This window comes from Mustelus asterias, chromosome 8 (genome assembly GCF_964213995.1).
Source record: "Mustelus asterias chromosome 8, sMusAst1.hap1.1, whole genome shotgun sequence".
NCBI classification, from domain to species: Eukaryota; Metazoa; Chordata; class Chondrichthyes; order Carcharhiniformes; family Triakidae; genus Mustelus; species Mustelus asterias.
This window is the reverse complement of record NC_135808.1, coordinates 59590882-59611331: the sequence shown is the minus strand read 5'-3', so window position 1 is coordinate 59611331 and position 20450 is coordinate 59590882. Positions and strand designations below refer to the sequence as shown.

Genomic DNA, 20450 nt, shown 5'->3' with positions numbered 1-20450 from the left:
CACAAAAAGTAAACTATCCAAATAATGACTTTGGAGAGACAGAAACAGGCAAACACTACATTGACAGATATTTTTTGCATGGATGATTTATGTTGAATCACAATTGAGAAAATTAAAAATTTGTCCCCTTGCCTTAAGCGATTTCCCATCAGATCAGAAAGCTACTTTTATTTATGTAGATTGTTATTCCATAGTTCATTGATTACATTTAATGTTAAAAAGGGTAAGTACAAAGAGTCAATCACTCATAGTTTCAACTGTTACTAAATCTACACTTCAATTTATATCTCTCATGAATCCTTAGTTTAATGAACAACCCACTTATCAGCACTCATCCACCACATTGACTATCTCCACCAACAATGAACAGAGGCAGTAGTGTGTACCATCTACAAGATGCAATGCAGCAAATCTTCAAAGCTACTTAGACAACACTTTGCAATTGCATAATCTCTACCACCAAACAAAAACAAGGGCAGCAGATGCATGGGAACACTGCAGTTTATTGATTAGTGTCACAAGTAGGCTTACATTAACACTGCGATTAAGTTATTGTGAAAGTCCCCCAGTCGCTACACTCCGGCGCCTGTTCGGGTACACTGATGGAGAATTTAGCATGGCCAATGCACCGAACCAGCACGTCTCTCAGACTGTGGGAGGAAACCGGAGCACCTGGAGGAAACCCATGCAGATACAGAGAGAACATGCAGACTCCACACAGACAGTGACCCAAGCCAGGAATAGAAACTAGGCACCTGGCGCTGTGAGGCAGCAGTGTTAACCACTGTGCCACCGTGCAAGTTCTCCTCCCAGCTATACAATACCCTGAATTGGAACTCTACCCACCATTCCTTCACTGTCACTGCATCAAAAACCTGTAACACCCTTCCTTACAGCACCTACACCACAAGGACTACAGCAGTGCAAGAAGTTGACTCATCTGCACCTTTTCAAGGGCAATTAGGGATGGACAATAAATGCTGGCCTTGCGAGGAATGCTGACATCCCAAGGAAGGGTAAAAAATATTATTTTGGGATGATTACATGGACAGCTATAGAAAGTAAGCTGATTAGTCAGCTACTGCTTCACAGACTGGGATCTGTGGGGAAGCTATGCTTAACAGCCTTGCTACTGCAGATTAAAACTGTATAGCTTAAATTGCAAAATGCTTGCTCTTGAGCCTGACCAAGTTAACCTTCTTAGATTCTCGCTGGTCAAATTATTTCCCGATGGTCAACCTCTAGTTTTATATATGAACGCTGGTTCCAGGGTTATCTGCCTGGGGAGTTGGTGTACAGTGGGTTGGCTGGTCCACCACCAGTGTAGATGCTCTGCTGATTGTAATGTATAAAATTGAAAAGACTGCAAAATTGTAAGAAAAGCTTTGGAGTGTTGGCTCGCAAAAGTCTAGCTGCACCTCAGGGCAGCTATTTTGTGATCATTCTTGGATCTGCTTTTCTGTTTGCCAGGTGAAGCCAGATCCTCAGTGTTACTGACATTGTACATTCCATAAGTTATCAATGCCAGGTTTATTGGATTGCTGCTTTTGCAGTATGAAAAAGCACAACAGCTTTGAGTTTAGGTATGCATGGGTGAGAATCCTTTAACTCCAGGAGTTTGCCAGCTCTAAACCATTTCCCTTGTCACCTGAAAATGTAGACCTGAAAATAAGTTGTTCATATTCCAACCAGATTTGTTTCACATGTAAGCATTCCTGTGCGGGCAGCAGTTCACACACTAAGATAATTTATTCAAAATGGTTGTGCAAATGTTTTGTTTCCTTCCAGTTAGTTTGTGATTAGGGATTTCTACATTATATTTACCCTTTGTGTGTGTTTTTGGTTAACATTTTTGGTTAACTCTTTATGTTCCTGCCTTGTTTCTTGATAAATAACTTTTCAGCTACTTTTATAGCAGAAATCATTAAATTCTGATTGCAATTGTTTTTCTACCAGAGATCTTTAAATGCCATCATTCCTGCACAACTCATCTTAAACATAGCCCACTGATGGAACCCATTAGAGTGGGTTGTCAGCCTAATACAGCAGCATTTCTCAAACTTATCACTTGTTTTACTTACTTTATTCTCTTCAGTCTGTTTCCTGAGTGAAGGTAGTGTACCTTTAAGAGACTTTTAAAAAAAATCATGTTCTCCCACTCAGCCTCAGCTGATGTCATTGTTGCCGAGGTGTCTCCGAGGAGTCCTTTTATTGCTCCTTAAGTGGTTTAAATGGGAGTTGCTTATGTTTACTCTGGGATTGGTTTTATGGCCCTGCATTGTTAGGAGGAAGGTCATGGATTCTGGTCAAGTTTTTTGTTCCTTCCTAGGGAATTCCAGGTTTCATTTTCTGTTTTTGGCTGGCAGTAGTATTTAAGTTTTAGAAGGGGCATCAAGCTGAAAATAAGTTCCTGCTCCCCGTGTTTTGGAAGTTCTGCTGGTTATCTCTGAAAACATAGTTTCGCCTTTCTAAAGAGGGGAATCTGCTGTTGGTGGCTTGCCTGGGACACCTGGTGTTTTGGGAAGCTGTCCGACTTCAAACTGTTCTGAGTGATTCAAGAGGACTGCAGAATTCACCCAAAGGACTCAATTCCAGTATCGTGTGAGCATTAGACTTTGCTGTGTTGAACCTGTTTAAAGGGTTTTGTCTAAAGGAAGTTTGGTTTTGATTGGAACGTCTTAGATAGATATATTTGTTAACAACCACATTAATGTGGTTATTTTGTTTCTGTTTATAATTGATAAAAGTAATTGCTGATTTTCTTTCCGTACATGTTAACTATATTCTTAATTAAACTTTGTTTGACAAAAGCTCCCTGGAGGATCATTTGAATCATACCTGAGGTGAACCATAATCATGCTTATTCTAGCCAAATTCAAGATGATCCAGGCGGGCTCCATAAAACACTTTGGCGTTTCTGACCTGAACCAAAACACCTGTCTGTATGCCTCTCATTCTCACCTACTTAATTTTGCAAATTTAACATTGCTTTCAGCCTGGTAACTATTATTTCTCATGCAAGGATCCAAAGACTGATTAGGGACAGTCAGCATAGCCTTGTGAGTGGAAAATCATGTCTCACAAATTTGATTGAGTTTTTTGATTGGGTAACCAAGAAGGTAGATGAGGACAGTTGATGTTGCCTAAATGGACTTTAGCAACGCCTTTGACAAGGTACCACATGGTAGGTTGTTGCATAAGGTTAAATCTCACGGGATCCAGGGTGAGGTAGCCAAATAGATACAAAATTGGCTTGATGACAGAAGACAGAGGGTAGTTGTGGAGGGTTGTTTTTCAAACTGGAGGCCTGTGACCAGCAATGTGCCTCAGGGATCGGTGCTGGATGAGAATTTAGTAGGCATGGTTAGTAAGTTTGCGGATGACACCAAGATTGGTGGCATAGTGAAGAAGATTATCTAGGATTTCAATGGGATCTTGATCAATTGGGCCAGTGGGCTGACGATTAGCAGATGGAGTTTAGTTTCGATAAATACGAGGTGATGCATTTTGGTAGATCGAACCAGGGCAGGACTTACTCAGTTAATGGTAGGGCATTGTGAAGAGTTATAGAACAAAACGATCTGGGGGCACATGTTCATAACTCCTTGAAAGTGGAGTCACAGGTGGACAGAGTGGTGAAGAAGGCATTCAGCATGCTTTGTTTCATTGGTCAGAACATTGAATACAGGAGTTGGGACGTCTTGTTGAAGTTGTACAAGACTTTGTAAGGCCACACTTGGAATACTGTGTACAGCTCTGGTCACCCTATTATAGAAAGGATATTATTAAACTAGAAAGACTGCAGAAAAGATTTACTAGGATGCTACCGGGACTTGATGGTTTGAGTTATAAGGAGAGGTAGGATAGACTGGGACTTTTTTCTCTGGAGCGTAGGAGGCTTAGGGATGATCTTATAGAGGTCGATAAAATAATGAGGGGCATAGATCAGCGAGTCAATATCTTTTCCTAAAGGTAGGGGAGTCTAAAACTAGAGGGCATAGGTTTAAGGTGAGAGGGGAGAGATACAAAAGGGTCCAGAGGGGCAATTTTTTCACAGAGGGTGGTGAGTGTCTGGAACAAGCTGCCAGAGGTAGTAGTAGAGGCAGGTACAATTTTGTCTTTTAAAAAGCATTTAGACAGTTACACGGATAAGATGGGTATAGAGGGATATGAGCCAAATGCGGCAATTGAGACTAGCTTAGGGGTTAAAAAAAAGGGTGCCATGGACAAGTTGGGCTGACGGGCCTTTTTCCATGCTGTAAACCTCTATGACTCTATGAGATCTTCCAAACTTTTCAGTTTTCCATTTTAATTCAGCTACGAACATGTGTATCTACATTTGTTGCTCCTCTTTTCCATGAACTTTGTTTTGATATTTTCTATACTTCTGCATCCGAACACAGCATGTGAGGCACCAGTGGTTAGCACTGCTGCCTCACAGTACCAGGGATCTGGGTTCAAATCCTGCCTTAGGTAGCTGTCTGTGTGAAGCTTGCATGTTCTCCCCGTGTCTGCATGGGTTTCCTCTGGGTGCTCCGGTTTCCTCCCACAGTCCAAAGATGTGCAGGTTAGGTGGATTGGCCATGTTAAATTGTCCCTTAGTGTCCAAAGATGTGTAGGTTAGGGGAATTAGCTAAGAAAATATGTGAAGTTGCAGAAAAGAGTGGGGGTAGGCCTGGGTGAGACCTTCTATCGGAGAGTCTGTACAGGCTCAATGGGCCAAATGGTCCTTATGCACTGTCGGGATTCTATGATTCTATGATCTAACATTCAATGCACCAGCTAAACCTTTTTAAAATTTCAATTTGCTTTTTTTAACTGCTGAAATTCTTAAAGCCCAGTGCCCCTGCATTGACCACTTTTAGAAATGTCATGTCCCACAAACAAACTCCAGACTAACTTAATATTTCACTGATGGTTTGGAATATTAACTACCACTTATCACTAATGTTACAGGATTAATAAAACTAAATGAAGATCTGTTGTACTTTTTTCTTCCCTATCCTTCTTGCTATATTCTCAATTTTAATATTTCACATTTTAATCAATTTGTCTAGAACTTATAAATATAGTAGAATCCTTATCTATGTCAATCTATCGCTGAATTTCAACATTATTCCAAAACTGTTTAAACTGTGGCTTGAACTGGTTATAAAATTCCTTTTAGTTTTGGATAATCAAAGGGTAGATTGAAGAAGATAAAAGAATTCCAATTATATAATGCCTCAATGTCAGATGTTCTTTCAGAAGCTTCACATCTAATGGATTACTTTGAAGTGCAATGACATCACGGCCAGTGTATGCATGAGTAAACTCCCCAAATTGCAATATGATGAAGGGTCATCCAGACACGAAACGTTGGCTTGATTCTCTCTCCTCAGATGCTGTCAGACCTGCTGAGTTTCTCCAGCATTTTCTGTTTTTGTTTCAGAATCCAGCATCGGCAGTATTTTGCCTTTATCTTGATGAATTATAGTGTTTGTCTTCCCCTTGAGCTCCTGATGTGCTTCAGGATGTTTCAATGCGACATAGAGAAAGCACCCCTGCTTTCTCAGTCTCAATCACCACCAACGTGTTGATGCCAATGTCTGCTTTGGGTCTGCTTCAATTAAAAACGTTGACTAGGAGACCCTGCTATTCTTGAAGTAGTGTCATTTGAGGTGTATCTGAACCAGCTAGGACAAGCCGATGGAAGAGTGGTTCAATGTCTCATTGGAAGGACCTTTCACAGTGAACGAGCCCAAATGTACCATAATGGAGTATCAGTTGAGATTATGTACTCAAATCCTGGAAGGGTTCACTGAACCATAAGCCGAGTTGACATTGGCTCATGCAAAGGCATACATAATCCTTGGAAAACCTGTTTAGTGTCAGATTTATTGCTTGTCCAGTTTCAAGGGGACTATTCAGTACTGTGTAAATTGGATGTCCTGTTTTTCAACAGGATCATTTTGTTATGGATTTTCATCATCTTAAAAAGGAACCCCAAAATCAAATCCACAGTTCTACAGTGTCTTAACTACTTTTCTGGTTTGAACTTAGCAGTGGCTACCTGAAGTAGATTACAGTTTTACTGGCCAATGGCAATGGTGGCACTTATTATGGCTGGGAGATAACACAGTAAATTAATTCACGGTAAACTATGATCATTGCAGGAATTGAGGGCAAAGCATGGTTAAGACTGTGGGTATGTAGCTTGTGGACTTTGCAAAAAAGTTGGTGGAAGAAAGACTATTAAATTAAATTTACATTTTGTTTGGATCATTACTTTGGATTTATGGGGATATCACTAACCACAACTGTCGTATTGTATTCATGTTGCATTATCACTGTTCTCCAAAGTAAATCTATGGAGATACTGCAAATACATCAGTTTATTTAAATGCGATCATCTTGGAAATGACATCAAATTACTATAATCTATTCAGATATGTTTTCCCCCACTCTCCTGGATACCTAAAGTGAAAGGGAGTCATAATCAAGCTGTTCTTTGGTACCATGGGGATTTTTAAATTTGTGTTTGCTGCAGTGCTTTCTGCTATTTAAATACAGCTCATTATGGAGAAGCATTCGCTCTCATTCAAAATTGACTGAGAAATAACTGTTTGCTTTTTTAATCTTTATTCCATGCAGTCCCTGGCCGTATACAGTGTTTCAGCGTGGTTTTGATCTGGTGATGGGAGAACAGCCGTCAGACAGGATTTTCAGGTAAACCCAATCTTCACACATTCAAATCCTCGTATGTTCCTCAGGCTCCTTCAGTTCTTCTTGAACATGCAGGTCTGTATTATGTGCCAATTAAACAGAAGGTGCCCTCTGATATCCCTTTCTTTGCAAAATGAACCACTGCACAAATTGAATTGTCATTCCAGTCTGCCTGATAATGAAACAATTTGCACGCCCTGGCTCAATTTGATATCTGAATGCAAACAATTTCATATTATACCCTGTGTAAGCCCATATTCTATGTAAGCCAAAGATCTCAATAGAACTGCGAAGTGTGTGCCGACAGGGTTGGTTTTCACAGTAAATGGTGTAGTAATAGTGCCCAACACTGATCTGGACAAAAGCTGCCCAAAGATCTAGATCTTTACTGACTGTGGCTTAAATCTAACACAAAGTCAAGGGAATCCCCAGGCCTCCAGCAGCAATGATATCGTCAAGTAGAATAACAGCCAATCACATTGAAGCATTCCTGGTCAGCAAATCAGGAAGTAAGTACTACTGGACCGTTGTGCTGTTAAAGTTACAGATAGCGAAATAGGTGATTAGGACACACATATTGGATTGTGACAGGAACTAAAATATAATAAACTTCCATTTAAAAAAAGTAAAAATGTGAAATTTCTTAACACGGAGAAATTCAGCAAGTTTAATGTTACATTGTCGGGGCCGGCAGCTCTGTGAGGTTGGGAGGACAGCAGTGCTAGTTGTCGCCTCTTAATTGGCTGCCACCAGTGAAATCCCACTGTCTGCCCATCTGGGCTTGGGACCTCCTTTTGGCCACAGTGGTGGGAGCTATTAGGAAAATCCAACCCGTATTAGTGTCGGAGTTCTCATCCATCCAGTAATTTCTAATTGATTGCATTCTGATGAGACATCAACAGTGCACCCTCTGGAGAAGCACTGGACCACTGATGGCAACTTCTGGATTTATACTTTTTATTACACATCAAAATCATGGACTTGTTCCAGCACAGAAGGAGGCCATTCAGCCCATCATGTCTACGCCAGTTCTCTGAATGAACAATTCACCCAGTGCCATTCCCCTGACTTCTGCCCATAATCTTACACATTCTTCATTTTCAGCTAATAATCCAATTCCCTCTTGAATGCCTCAATTGAACCGGCCTCGATCACACTCTCAGGCAGCTCATTCCAGATCTTGTGTGAAAAGTTTGTCCTTATGTCTCCAGTGCTTCATTTTTGAATTATCTTAGATCTGTTCCCTCCAATTCGTAATCCTTCCGCCAGTGGGAACAGTTTCTCTCAATTCACTTTGTCAAATGCCCAGAATTTTGAATACCTCTATCAAATCTCCTCTCAACCTTCAGTTCTTAAAACAGTCCCAATTTCTCCAAATTAACATTTGTATGCTAACATAGGCGCTATGCTGACAGGTTCACTGTCATTACTGCCATCATTGTCTAGGCCTATGTATTGATAACAAATAGACCGTGAATTATTTTTTATCATTGTCACAAACAATGGCATTTCTAAAGAGATTTGTCCATTTATTTATGTCTGCTGGAGGAAAAGTGGGTTGAGCAGTGTGTGATCAAATGGCATAGGCTCACGCTCTCTGTTTCACAAAATAACCAATGAGCCATGTTGTGCAACAAAGATACAACCTCTGCTAGAATGACAATGGATCGATCTATGTCAGTAGGAGTGAAACTCGATTCCTCTATTTGATGAAATGAGAGCATTTATCTGTTACTAAATGACAGCAAACTGATCAATTAATACCATATTATGTTGAAATGTCTGATGTCAGTTTTTAAAATCCAATTCTAAGCTTACCTTGCTACCACTTCCTCTGCCTTCTCTTGTAAATTTGATTCATCTCCTCCAAGTCAAAGGAAGATAATCTCATTTCACTTGTACCTGCTGTGCTATTGTACTTGCAGCACTTTCAAATTATCCGCTGGTTAACTCACAAATGCTCTAATCACCAGTCTTGTTTCTGACATGGCTATAGCATTGATTACCTTTTTGACGATGAAGTTCTGCCATTGATTGCTTTGAAGCGTCATTTGTTTTTGACTTGAATATCTCCAGATCCTGTGACAATGTTTACAACATGTTCTTCTACACAAGTTACTGTCATTCCACAGCCCAGCAAAGCTATTGACATGACTATCATATTTCCTTTAAATTATAGCCACAATGCCTCAAATCCGGCTATTTGTAAACTCTGAAAACAAGGGGTGCGCTCGCCTCAAAACCAGAAAATCCTGCCCGAGGTCAATCGACCTTTGCATGGTCTCGCAGCTCCCCCCCCCCCCCCCCGCCCCCTCCACCGCCGCCGTCCAGTATGATTCCTGTGGCGGGCGGGACGGGGAAACTCCCCTCATATCTTACATATTAAATGGGAATGTGGAATTTGAAACACAAACAGATCAGTCATGGTTTTACTGAATGGTGGAGCAGGCTCAAGGGGCAGAATAGTCCACTTCTGCTCTTATTTCATATCTTCATATGGCCTTTTGAATGAAAAGAAAGCAACATAACAAAGGGAAATAGCCAGACGCTAGAATCAAACAAGACTCTTAAGGGAGGAATAAGCACCCAGGAGCAGACATGTTATAATAAGCATGAGGATGAATCTTGTCTCTGAAAACTAGCGAGATCTGTAAACCAGCACAGGATCAGCCCCGAGGTTGCCGGTTTCGAGACACTCTACATTGAACTTTAGCTGTACTGTGCTAAGTTTAATTTGATATTTTTTTGAAGTTCACCTGACGAAGGAGCAGCGCTCCAAAAGCTTGTGGTTTCAAATAAACCTGTTGGACTATAACCTGGTGCCGTGTGACCTCTCATCTTGTTCATCCCAGTCCAACAATGGCATCTCCACACCATGGACACTAAGAATAGAGTTACAGGCAAAGGCATAATTTTAGGATAGCAGAATAATACGCAAGATTTTGCTTATGATGATGGGTGGCATAGTGTTTCACACAGCTGCCCCACAGCGCCAGGGATCCGGTTCAATTCTGGCCTCAGGTCGCTGTCTGTGTGGAGTATGCACATTCTCCCTGTGTCGTGTGGGTTTCCTCCGGGGGGTGCTCCGGTTTCCACCCACAGTCCAAAGATGTGCAGGTTAGGTTGATTGACCATTCTAAATTGCCCCTTAGTGTCAGAGGGATTAGCAGGGTAAATATGTGGTGTTATGTGGTGTTACAGGGATAGGGCCTGAGTGGGATTGTTGTCGATGCAGGCTCAATGGACCGAATAGCCTCCTTCTGCACAGTAGGGATTCTATGATTCTAAGTTAAAGGGCAACATTCTTCATTTAATATCTGCCTGAATTCATTCCTCGTTGTTTAGGCTTCTATCTTTTTTGAACAGACTGTTCTCTTGCTAAGTCACTTGTATTAGGGGCACATTTGTAGAGTGGTGAGTCAGGAGTGTAATCAAATGATTCATCATTTTGTTCAAAATAGTTGCATCCTTTTTTTCTGAGTGTGTGTCAGCTCCGATATGGGTAGGTCTTGTGGCAGAGTTGGTAACATTCCTGCCTCTAAGCCATAAGCTCTGGGTTTGAGTCCGACAACAAGACATGATGGCCAAGAAAGGTCCATTCATCAAGTGGGTTAAACAGGTTGAGTATCAACTTGCAAATCCTTCTAACACATTGCCAATGGCAGGGAGAGAGAGAATGCAATTCCTGGTCAGCCTTGTGATGAAAAGAAAATTGAAGCCTCTACTGTCACTATCCATTGTTCCAGACTACAATGAGAATGTAAAGTACATGTTGCCACAGCAACCCAGACTCCCTGAATGATTAGCAACACATCATCATTTGGACACTTGTTATTCCATTTGCATTGGCCAAGTTCTTATCTGGTAACTTTGGCAAACTCAGTGGTAAATTAGGGACAGTATCGATGGTGCGGCCAATGGCTTACCCTGCAGATCAACCATGTGAGAGAAGAAACTGCTGGGAACGGCAGCGCAAGTCCGGTTGAAGTATTGCACTGGGAAGTAAGTCAATCTAAGTGATCATTAAAGCGTTTAATTATAGCTAAACACACTTCAAAATGCTGTGAAAAATTATCTCTTGTGGCTGCACATCCCCTTCAGAAGTGCTACTCCAAAGCTTTGAGCTAACATGCAAAATTCTCAGTTGGATATTGCATAATTAGCATATTTATCAAAAATGGTAGCTGTTCCTCAAGTGGCAGGTTCCTGAAGTAGAGCATTCAACCATACCCAGGTCCCATCGATAACCCACTGCACCTTGGGGAGGCCAGCACTAGCTGAATTAAGCATTTTTTCCCCTTGCTGTGCAGTTGACATGTTTCTTGCAAAGATGGATACCCTGCAGAAGGTAGCTTCAACAATCTAAATCCACTTCCTGGGAAGACGGGGCCATATTTTGAAACTGCTTCCTGTCGAACACCAGTTTGGCAATCGGTTCAGCAGACATAAGAATGGTGGTTGAGAGAAACTTTAAAGAGCAACCCAAAGGCTTCTCCTGCAGGTTTCTTCTAAATTTAGGAGGAGCTACATTGTATTGGAAGAGGGACACAGATTCCTTCTGTTAATTTAATGCACCTTTACCTGGGAACACTTGGTGCTTTGGTTTTCACTGCATATTCCTGGTGAAGTGCAAAATTAAGATGGAGATGGTGTCAACAGCCAGTTCAGCTTCCAACCCTGTCTTGTTCATGTCGGAGCTAACACCATCCAAAGAGGAGAGGAAACTCAGTGCTCTGACAGATGATGAAATCTCAGTGGTCTGAGTGATGGTCGGTAATGAAATATAAGCCTGTCAGTCAACCACAATTTCACCCCCTGCTCAATTCAAAGAGTTGCACTGCAGTGCTGAGGCACTCAGTTTAGGTGAATAGCTAACTGTACAAGCTGAAAGACATCTATTAAACGCGCCAATTTGCCTGAAATCAGCTGTGCTTTTAAAATGGTAAGTAGAGAGGATTAAGGTAATTAAGGTAATCACGCTTTAATGAGGCGCAAAAAGCTTATTGAATTGCCTGAAATAGCCGGTGTGCTGCGTACACTGTAAGTGCCACCTTTGTAATTGTCAAATATGGTGAGGGAAATTATTATTGTTAATTGTCCGGTATGCACAGTCATCTGTCATGGGCGCAGGGAATATAAATGGTGGGGACGATACAAGTTTCCTGAAGCAGAATGTATTACCTTCCCTCACCTTCAACACAGGATTCACCAAAATAAATGAAAGAGGCAATGTAATAGAGGACAAGCAAGACCACCTGAAAACAAAATAGAAAATATAGGAAATATTCAGTCGGTCAGGCAGTATCATGAAGCGATTATAATGGAGAAATTGGATATACCTTTCAATGGTTCTGTTTGTTCCAGCTGAAATACTGAACGGAGAACTTGCTACAATGTTAGGGCTTGTCCATTTCAGTCCGAGTACCCTTTATGAGAGAGTAAGGTTTGACTAGTGCCAAACAACATCTCTAGCATTGAAAATTTATAAGTGATTAGGGCAGCACAGTGATTGCCACTGCTGCCTCACAGCACCAGGGACCTGGGTTCAATTCCAGCTTTGGATGCATATCTGTATGGAGTTTGCATGTTCTCCCCGTGTCTGTGTGGGTTTCCTCCGGGTGCTCTGGTTTCTTCCCAGAGTCCAAATTTGTTCAGGTTAGGTGGATTGGTCATGGTATACTGCCCCTTAGTGTCCAAAGATGTGCAGGTTAGGTGGATTAGCCATGGTGCAATGACAATAATTTTTCCCTCAATGTCAACAAAATGAAGGAGATAGTCATCGACTTCAGGAAGCATAGTAGAGGACATGCCCCTGTCTACATCAATGGCGACGAAGTAGAAATGGTCGAGAGCTTCAAGTTTTTAGATGTCCAGATCATCAACAACCTGTCCTAGTCCCTCCATGCTGAAGTTATAATTAAGAAAGCACACCAACGCCTATACTTTTTCAGAAGACAAAGGACATTTGGCATGTCAGCTACAACTCTGTCCAACTTTTACAGATGCACCATAGAAAGCATTCTTTCTGTTTGTGTCACAGCTTGGCATGGCTCCTGCTCTGTCCAAGATCGCAAGACACAACAAAGGGTCGTGAACGAAACCCAGTCCATTACTCAAATCAGCCTCCCACCCACTGACTCTGTCTATACTTCCTGCTGCCTCGGAAAAGCAGCCAGCATAATTAAGGATTCCTGCACCCCTGACTTACCCTCTTCTACCTTCTTCCGTCGGGAAAAAGATACAAAAGCCTGAGGTCACATAGAACATTACAGCACAGTACAGGCCCTTCGGCCCTCGATGTTGCGCCGACCAGTGGTACCAATCTAAAGCCCCTCTAATCTACACTATTCCAATATCATCCATATGTTTATCCAATAACCACTTGAATGCTCTCAACGTTGATGAGTCCACCACTACTGCAGGCAGGGCATTCCACGCCCTTACTACTCTCTGAGTCAAGAACCTACCTCTAACATCTGTCCTATATCTCTCACCCCTCAATTTAAAGCTATGTCCCCTTGTGCTAGCCAACACCATCCGAGGAAAAAGGCTCTCACTATCCACCCTATCTAATCCTCTGATCATCTTGTATGCCTCTATTAAGTCACCTCTGAACCTTCTTCTCTCTAACGAAAACAACCTCCAACCAACTCAAGAACAGCTTCTTCCCTGCTGCTGTCAGACTTTTGAATGGACCTACCTTGCATTAAGTTGACCTTTCTCTACAGCCTAGTTGTTTGGAGTGGCACTCAGGCAAGGAAGTGGATAGCACTAAATCATGCAGCTGACTTGTACTCCCTGCAACTTAAGGTCAGAAGTGAGATGTTTCTGATGATTCACAGTGTTTTGTTCCATTTGCAGTTCCTGAGATAATAAAGCAGTTGATGCCCCAATGCAGTTAGCCGAAAGATTCAGTAAGACAAGATTCAGTTTTGAACTGAATCTTGTCAAGTTACAACAGAGAGAATCTAACCACCTCCCGTTGATATTCAAAGACATTATTTTCACCGAATTCCCCACCATCAACATTCTCCAGGTCACAATCGCATGGAAACTTAACAGGACACCCTGCTACAAAAATACTGCAGTTACATCACGATAACTTGGATATTCTAATAACTCAGTCCCTGACCCTCAAAACCTTTTTATCATCTACAAAGTACAAGTCAGCTGCATGATTTTGTGCTCTCCACCTCCCTGCCTGAGTGCCACTCCAAGCAACCTCAAGATGGTTAACACCATTCTGGAAAAAGTAACCTACTTGATTGGCACTCCATCCAACACATTAAATTTTAGTTCCCTTTATCACCAGTGCACAGTGGCAGCAGTGTGCACCATCTGCAACAACTCACCAAGGTTTCTTTCAACGTCACCCTCCAATACTGTCATCTGGAAGAACAAGGGTGGTCGGCAGATAAGAACATCATCTCTAAGCTTAGTCCCCCTCTAAGCCACACAAATTCCTGACTTGAAACCATATCAGTGTCCATTCATTGTTGTGAGATCAAAATCCTGGAAATCCTAGAATGCCAGAATAACGTTGTGCGTGTACGCACTCTAAATGGATTGCAGTAGTGGAAAGCAATGGCTGTCACCGCCTTCAATTGGACATTTAGCGATAGGCAATAAATGGTGGCCTTTCCATTCATGCTCAGATCCCACAAACAAATGAAAAAGGTAACACATCTTCTCTACAGAATGTCAATGTGGGTTGATCAAGTTACGTTGTATGGCAATTGTTGAAATTATGTAAAAAAGCAACTGGAAATAAAGATAAATAATAATCTAAAGAAATGTTACTACCTTTCACAGAAACAACAAATAATTGATACCCACCCCACTCCAGACAGTGCTGACCCTGATCTGACACCAGCCAGCATAAGAAGCTGGGGATTCTGGATGGTGAGCCAAGGAACGATGGGAGGGGGGGATGTTGGAATGCAGGGGGGGGTGAGTATTGACATAGGTGGGGGAGAATGTTTGGGCGTTGCAGGAGGAGTCCTGAGCAGTGTCGAGAACTCATTAATGTCATAAGGGGTGTGAGATGTATCGGAGTTTTGAGGGGATTTTTGTTTTAATTCATTCGTGGGACATTGGCATTGCTGGCTGACCAGCATTTATTACCCGTCCTTAGTTGCCCTTGAAGGGCAGTTGAGAGTCAACCACATTGCTGTGGCTCTAGAATTACATGTAGGCCAGACTGGGTAAGGACGGCAGATTTCCTTCCTCAATTTCATTACTGAACTAAATGGGTTTTTCTGACAATCAACAATGGTTTCATGGTCATCAGTAGATTTTTAATTTCAGATATTTTGTTAAATTGAAATTCCACCATCTACCGTAGTAGGATTTGAACCCAGGTCCGCAAAATATCAGCTGAGTTTCTGGATTAATAGTCCAGTGATAATACCACTGAGCCATTACCTCCCCCACTGGTGAGCAGTGTCTTGCGTGCGGGGATGTGATCAGTGGTGACACTCGTTCTGCTTTAAAGGGCTGCACTCCTGAGCAGCCTTTACACCGGCTGAGAACATGTCGAAGTAACCAATATAGAAGACAGCATAAGTATAGATCAAACTGTCTCAGATTATGTGTGAGAATCATAGAATCCCTACAGTGCAGGAGGAGGCCATTCAGCCCATCTTGTCTACACTGACCACAATCCCACCCAGGCTCTATCCCCATAACTCTGTACATCTACCCTGCTAGTCTCCCTGACACTAAGGAGCAATTTAGCATGGCCAATCCATCTAACCCTCACACCTTTGGACTGTGGGAGGAAACCGGAGCATCTGGGGGAAATCCACACAGACACGGGGAGAATGTGCAAACTCCACGTAGACAGTAATTCAAGCCGGGAATCGAACCCAGGTCCCTGGCGCTGTGAGGCAGCAGTGCTAACCACTGTGCCACCCATGTTGGTGAGTCCTGGCAGGAAGGGCTCCCAAAAAGCCATTTCTGATGGAGTGGAAGTTGTGGGTTGAAATGGAAATCTGCTCACTGGAACTCCAGATACCATTGTGACCCTCAACAGCAGCAAACATCTCCACGTTCGCTGCAATTGAGATTAGAAGATCTGAAAATTTGTCTTATTTATCTTTTCAAATATTGTCCACTTCCATTAAATGTATAACTGTTTCTAGGAGAACAGTCCATCTCCTATTAGTTGCCTGCATTCACTGCAATGATCTAATCTGTCACATTGTGATCTTTATTTTATGGTGGGGGGTATGCTTGAAATGCAAACCACCTGTTAGGCCACAGCTTGCGTATTACATGCAGTTCTGGTCCCCGGACTACAGGAAAGCTGTTCAAAAGGGGAGACTCAAGGGCCTGGATTGGAGAATTTTAGTTGCAACGAAAAATTGGGTAGGTTGAGTACGTTATTTCCTTTGAAACAGGAGAGGATAAGGGGAGACGTAATTGAAGTGTATAAAATTATGAGGTGTCCCGATACTGTGGATAAGAAAGCCCGACTCCTCTTGGTTGAAGTGTTCATAAGGAGGGAACATATGGTTAGTGCAAGAAGGAAAATATATTCACCCAGAGGGTGGTGGAGATCTGGTGGAACTCACTGCCTGAAAGAATAATGGAGGCAGAAATCCTCATAACATTTAAAAACTGCTTGCATATGCACTTGAAATGCCATAACATTCAAAGCTATAGACCAAGGGTTGTAAAGCAGGATGAGGCTGGTCAGCTGATGTGAACACGATGGCTGCTCCAAGTCACTTCCTGTTATAAATAAAGGGCAACCTTTGTCTAGTCGGGGTGGATGGCATGCTAATCATTAAGAAATCAAGGGAAAACCCTTTGTTAAAATGCCTGCATAAATTACCAATAAACGGGTGTTTAGCAACTTTAGTCACAGTAATGATGCCATCTGGTGAGGAGTGTGGAGGTATCGTAGATTTGTCCACATTTTACCATTCGCTTTTTTTATCATCACTGCTGTCATCTCGCACTTAGATTGATGAAAGTCTGATTTGATTTGATTTGATTTATTATTGTCATATGTATTAGTATACAGTGAAAAGTATTGTTTCTTGCGCGTTGTACAGACAAACCATACCGTTCATAGAGAAGGAGAGAGTGCAGAATGTCATGTTACAGTCATAGCTGGGGTTAGAGAAAGATCCACTTGATGCAAGTGTCTAGGCTGAAGCTTCACCACTTTGACCATCATCACTGCTGTTACTTATTGGAGATCAGGAGCATGCTTTACTCACAGCCCACTACATCTAACGTATTGATCGAGAAGCAGCAACATTTGTGAATAGAAGATTTCCAAGTTTACCTGTCCCTCACTCTGGTAATTAATTTTAGCCTGAATGGAATACATTACAGGAAGTTCCTAAGCTGTTGCAGTCAACTGGAGGCAATATTGTCCTACTTTCATTTTACTCCTTCATGGGATGTGGGTTGCACCAGCATTTATTGCCCAACCCTAATTGCTCTTGAATTGAATGGCTTGCTAGGCCACTTCAGAGGACATTTTTAGAGTCTGGATCTGGAGTCAAATGTAGACCAGACCAGGTAAGGCAGATTTCCTTCTCTAAAGGATATTAGTGCATCACAATTAAGGACAACGGACATTTATGGCAATAGTTTCATGGCCATCGTTAGACTTTTAAGTTATATTGATTTCAAATTTCACCATCTGCCATGGTGGGATTCAAACCTAGATCTCTGGATTACTTGTCCAGTGACAATACCACTACATCATCACCTCCCCCACTGCTCCTGGGATTTGGTTTCATTTGGGAAAAAAACATTCTCTATCTGCTAGCGGCAAGGATTCTATGTGATGTGATTTCCAGCAGACATAACCGAATTCCTAAAAGTACTGATTCACAAAAGATAGCTTGGCCTAACGTACACAAAATGGTTATCGTGGGAAATGGAAAAAAAAATCACATCAGTGTAATAAAGAAGACTCAATGAAAAAATTAAGGCAGATTTAAATTACAGTTGCCTGTGTGACATCTGAACCTGGGGGTATTTGCTTATAATAGATGCCAAAAATGGACAATGCAATTCATCCTTTCCAAGTCCTTAAACATCACAAAAGGGAACATGTTTCATTCCAGCTCATGTATGTTCGGTACATTTTTAACTATTGTACCACAGCTAACATACAGATGTCAGTTCCGTGCTCCATTCAATTACAGTTAATACTCACACATGCTATTTCCTATAACATCCCTTCACTTCACAGAATCACAGATCTTTCAAGTGCAGATGGAGGCCATTCAGCCCATACAGTTTGCACTGGCTCTCTGAAAGACCATTTTACCTAGTCCCACTACCCTGCCTTATCCCAGTAACCTTGCACATTCCTTCTTTTCAGATAGCAATCTGAATACCTCTTTTGAATACCTCGATCAAGCTTGCCTCTACCACCCTCGCAGGAAGTTTGTTCTAACTAGCCTCTGGGTGAATAAACTTTTCCTCACATCACTTCTTCTCCTTTTGCCCATTATTTTGAATCTAGGCTCTCTAATTTTTTTGATATTCTCTTGAGAGGGAACACTTTCTCACTATTCACCCTGTCCATACCCCGCAGGATCTTGAATGCCTTTGTCACGTCACCTCTCAGCCTTCTTTTCTCCAAGGTAAACAAACCCAACCTCATTGCCACAATTGTTTATCCCAGGAATCATTCTTGTGAATGTTTTCAAACAATACTCATCCTGAAGCCTGTCCCACCTGGAGAGTGATCTCTCCTGTCTGTTGTTATTCTTGTAAGTCACTCCCTCTGTCTCTAATTACATGCTTCTTATCATACAAAGATCACACCCATGACAATGATTGATGCAACCCTCGCTTTTGATTGTGACATCTTAAATCTTGAATCGATTCTACATCCCGAGGTTGTGAATAGTCCATTTGAACTTACAGAGTTGTTTCTGATGGGGAAGATTCTGGGCTTATCAGTATCATCAGACTGGTGAATGAGTTTTACATTTTGTAGCAGCTTTGAGATTAACAATTCCAACAGTTGTGGGGGGGCCCATCCATTTGTAGTGGAACCACTGTTGTTACTTTGTAAGTGATGTTAACAGCTCAGCCACGGGGTCAGGACAATCATTTAAATATCACTGTGTGCTTTGATTGCACCAGCTATTTCTTTGTTAACATATTAATGTAGTCAACTTATCATTTCTGTGTCTGTGTTTGCACAATTTCCGATTCTTTGAATGTGAATCTGGCGCTGGCTGTCAAATAACAAACCTGCCTGCGAAACCATGACCTTAGTCTTGTGTTTAACATCCTGGTCATCAAATACTCTCTTCCTCAGTCCGTTGAAGATTGAGATGACATTGGTAGTGGTGATCAATTTCATCATCTACATCTGCCTTCAACGAGAGGTGACTCCAAGATGCAGAAAATGGTCTATATTTTCCTGGATCTTGACATTGATTTTATTCAAGTGGGGAGAGGTGTTTTACTGCTGCAGATGATTGAAAGAGGACCTTAGTTCTCTGAGTGTATGGTGAAAGGCCCATTTTTCCACGTGCTTTGGAGAAGGAGTCGACAATGACCTGAAGATCAGTTTATGAGTAGGCGCAAACACAAGTTTCATCTGCCCACCATAGCACTATGACTAAGGTTGGTGCTTGGAGACTCGAACGACCTACAGCAGGCACCTCAAAACATTGGAGAATGATCACAAGCTGTGCTTTCACAAAATCCTACAAATCTAGGGGCAAGCAGGGTGGTCCAACAACAGAGTCCATTCCCAAGCTAATTTACTAAGCATCAAGTGCTATTCACTCAACACCAGCTCTGCTGGGTGGCACATGTTATTCATAAGCCTGAGACCAAACTTCCAAAGCAACTGCTGCACTCAGAACTTGGTCTCAACAGGAGAGTCCCAGGAAAACAGCGGAAATGCTTTAGGAATGTCCTTCAGCCTCCCGAAGAAGTCGAACATACCCACCAACCCAAGGGAGGCTTGTGATTGACCAAAATGGAGGAATGTTATTCAGGAGTGAACCAAACATATCGAGAGACTTCGTCAGGAACGCGCAGAGGTGAAGTTATGATATCTGAGGGAGAACACAAACTTCCAAACAACCCATTTATTCAACCCTTCAAACACCACCTGCCCCTCATGTGGCAAAATCTGCAGATCGCACCTTGGACTTATCAGCCATTTCGGAACCCATTGAATCAGAGTGGAAGCAAGTGATCCTTCATCCTCAGGGACTGTCTATGAGTGGAGAGTCAAGCAGCAACCAATCCTGGTTCAAATTCAGCCTCATCATTAGTCTTTCAGTCCCCTTCATTCATGGATGGTGACTTGGGATTCACATTCAGGCCTCCAATGGGAGTCTCCCACACTGGGTGAATGCTTCGGGAGGTGACAGACTGAGGCAAGCTAATCTTACAGCCCCAAAAGAGAGACTTGAGGAAATCCATTTAACACAGTATAGTGTTACAATGTGTATATTTTAAATATAAAGGTATTCCATTATCACTGAAAAATGATTTAAAATAGATACTCAGCACGCTCTTCTTAATAATGCATGTTTCCTCAACTTATAAGAATGTTGGCTCTCCAGAAATCCCTTTCTCAATGGAAGAGTGAGGCATTTCTGGGAATTGGCTTGAAGTTCCTTAAAAATGATTGCTAGCTGGATTTTAAACCTACCAACATCATTTGAAGAACTTCAACATTGGCAGTAAGTGTGGACGATGTACAAGGCTTTTGATAGATAAAGATAATTCCCAAACTGTCA

General features: G+C 42.0%; 1 protein-coding gene across 1 annotated transcript in view; it reads left to right on the top strand.

Moving 5' to 3' along the window:
- Positions 1 to 20450, top strand: part of astn1 (astrotactin 1) — a 2581734-nt gene that overhangs the window by 1256312 nt on the left and 1304972 nt on the right. The window contains exon 12 of the mRNA XM_078219174.1: positions 6634 to 6708. Coding sequence (XP_078075300.1) covers positions 6634 to 6708 — 75 coding nt within the window. The remainder of the gene's footprint in view (positions 1 to 6633; positions 6709 to 20450) is intronic.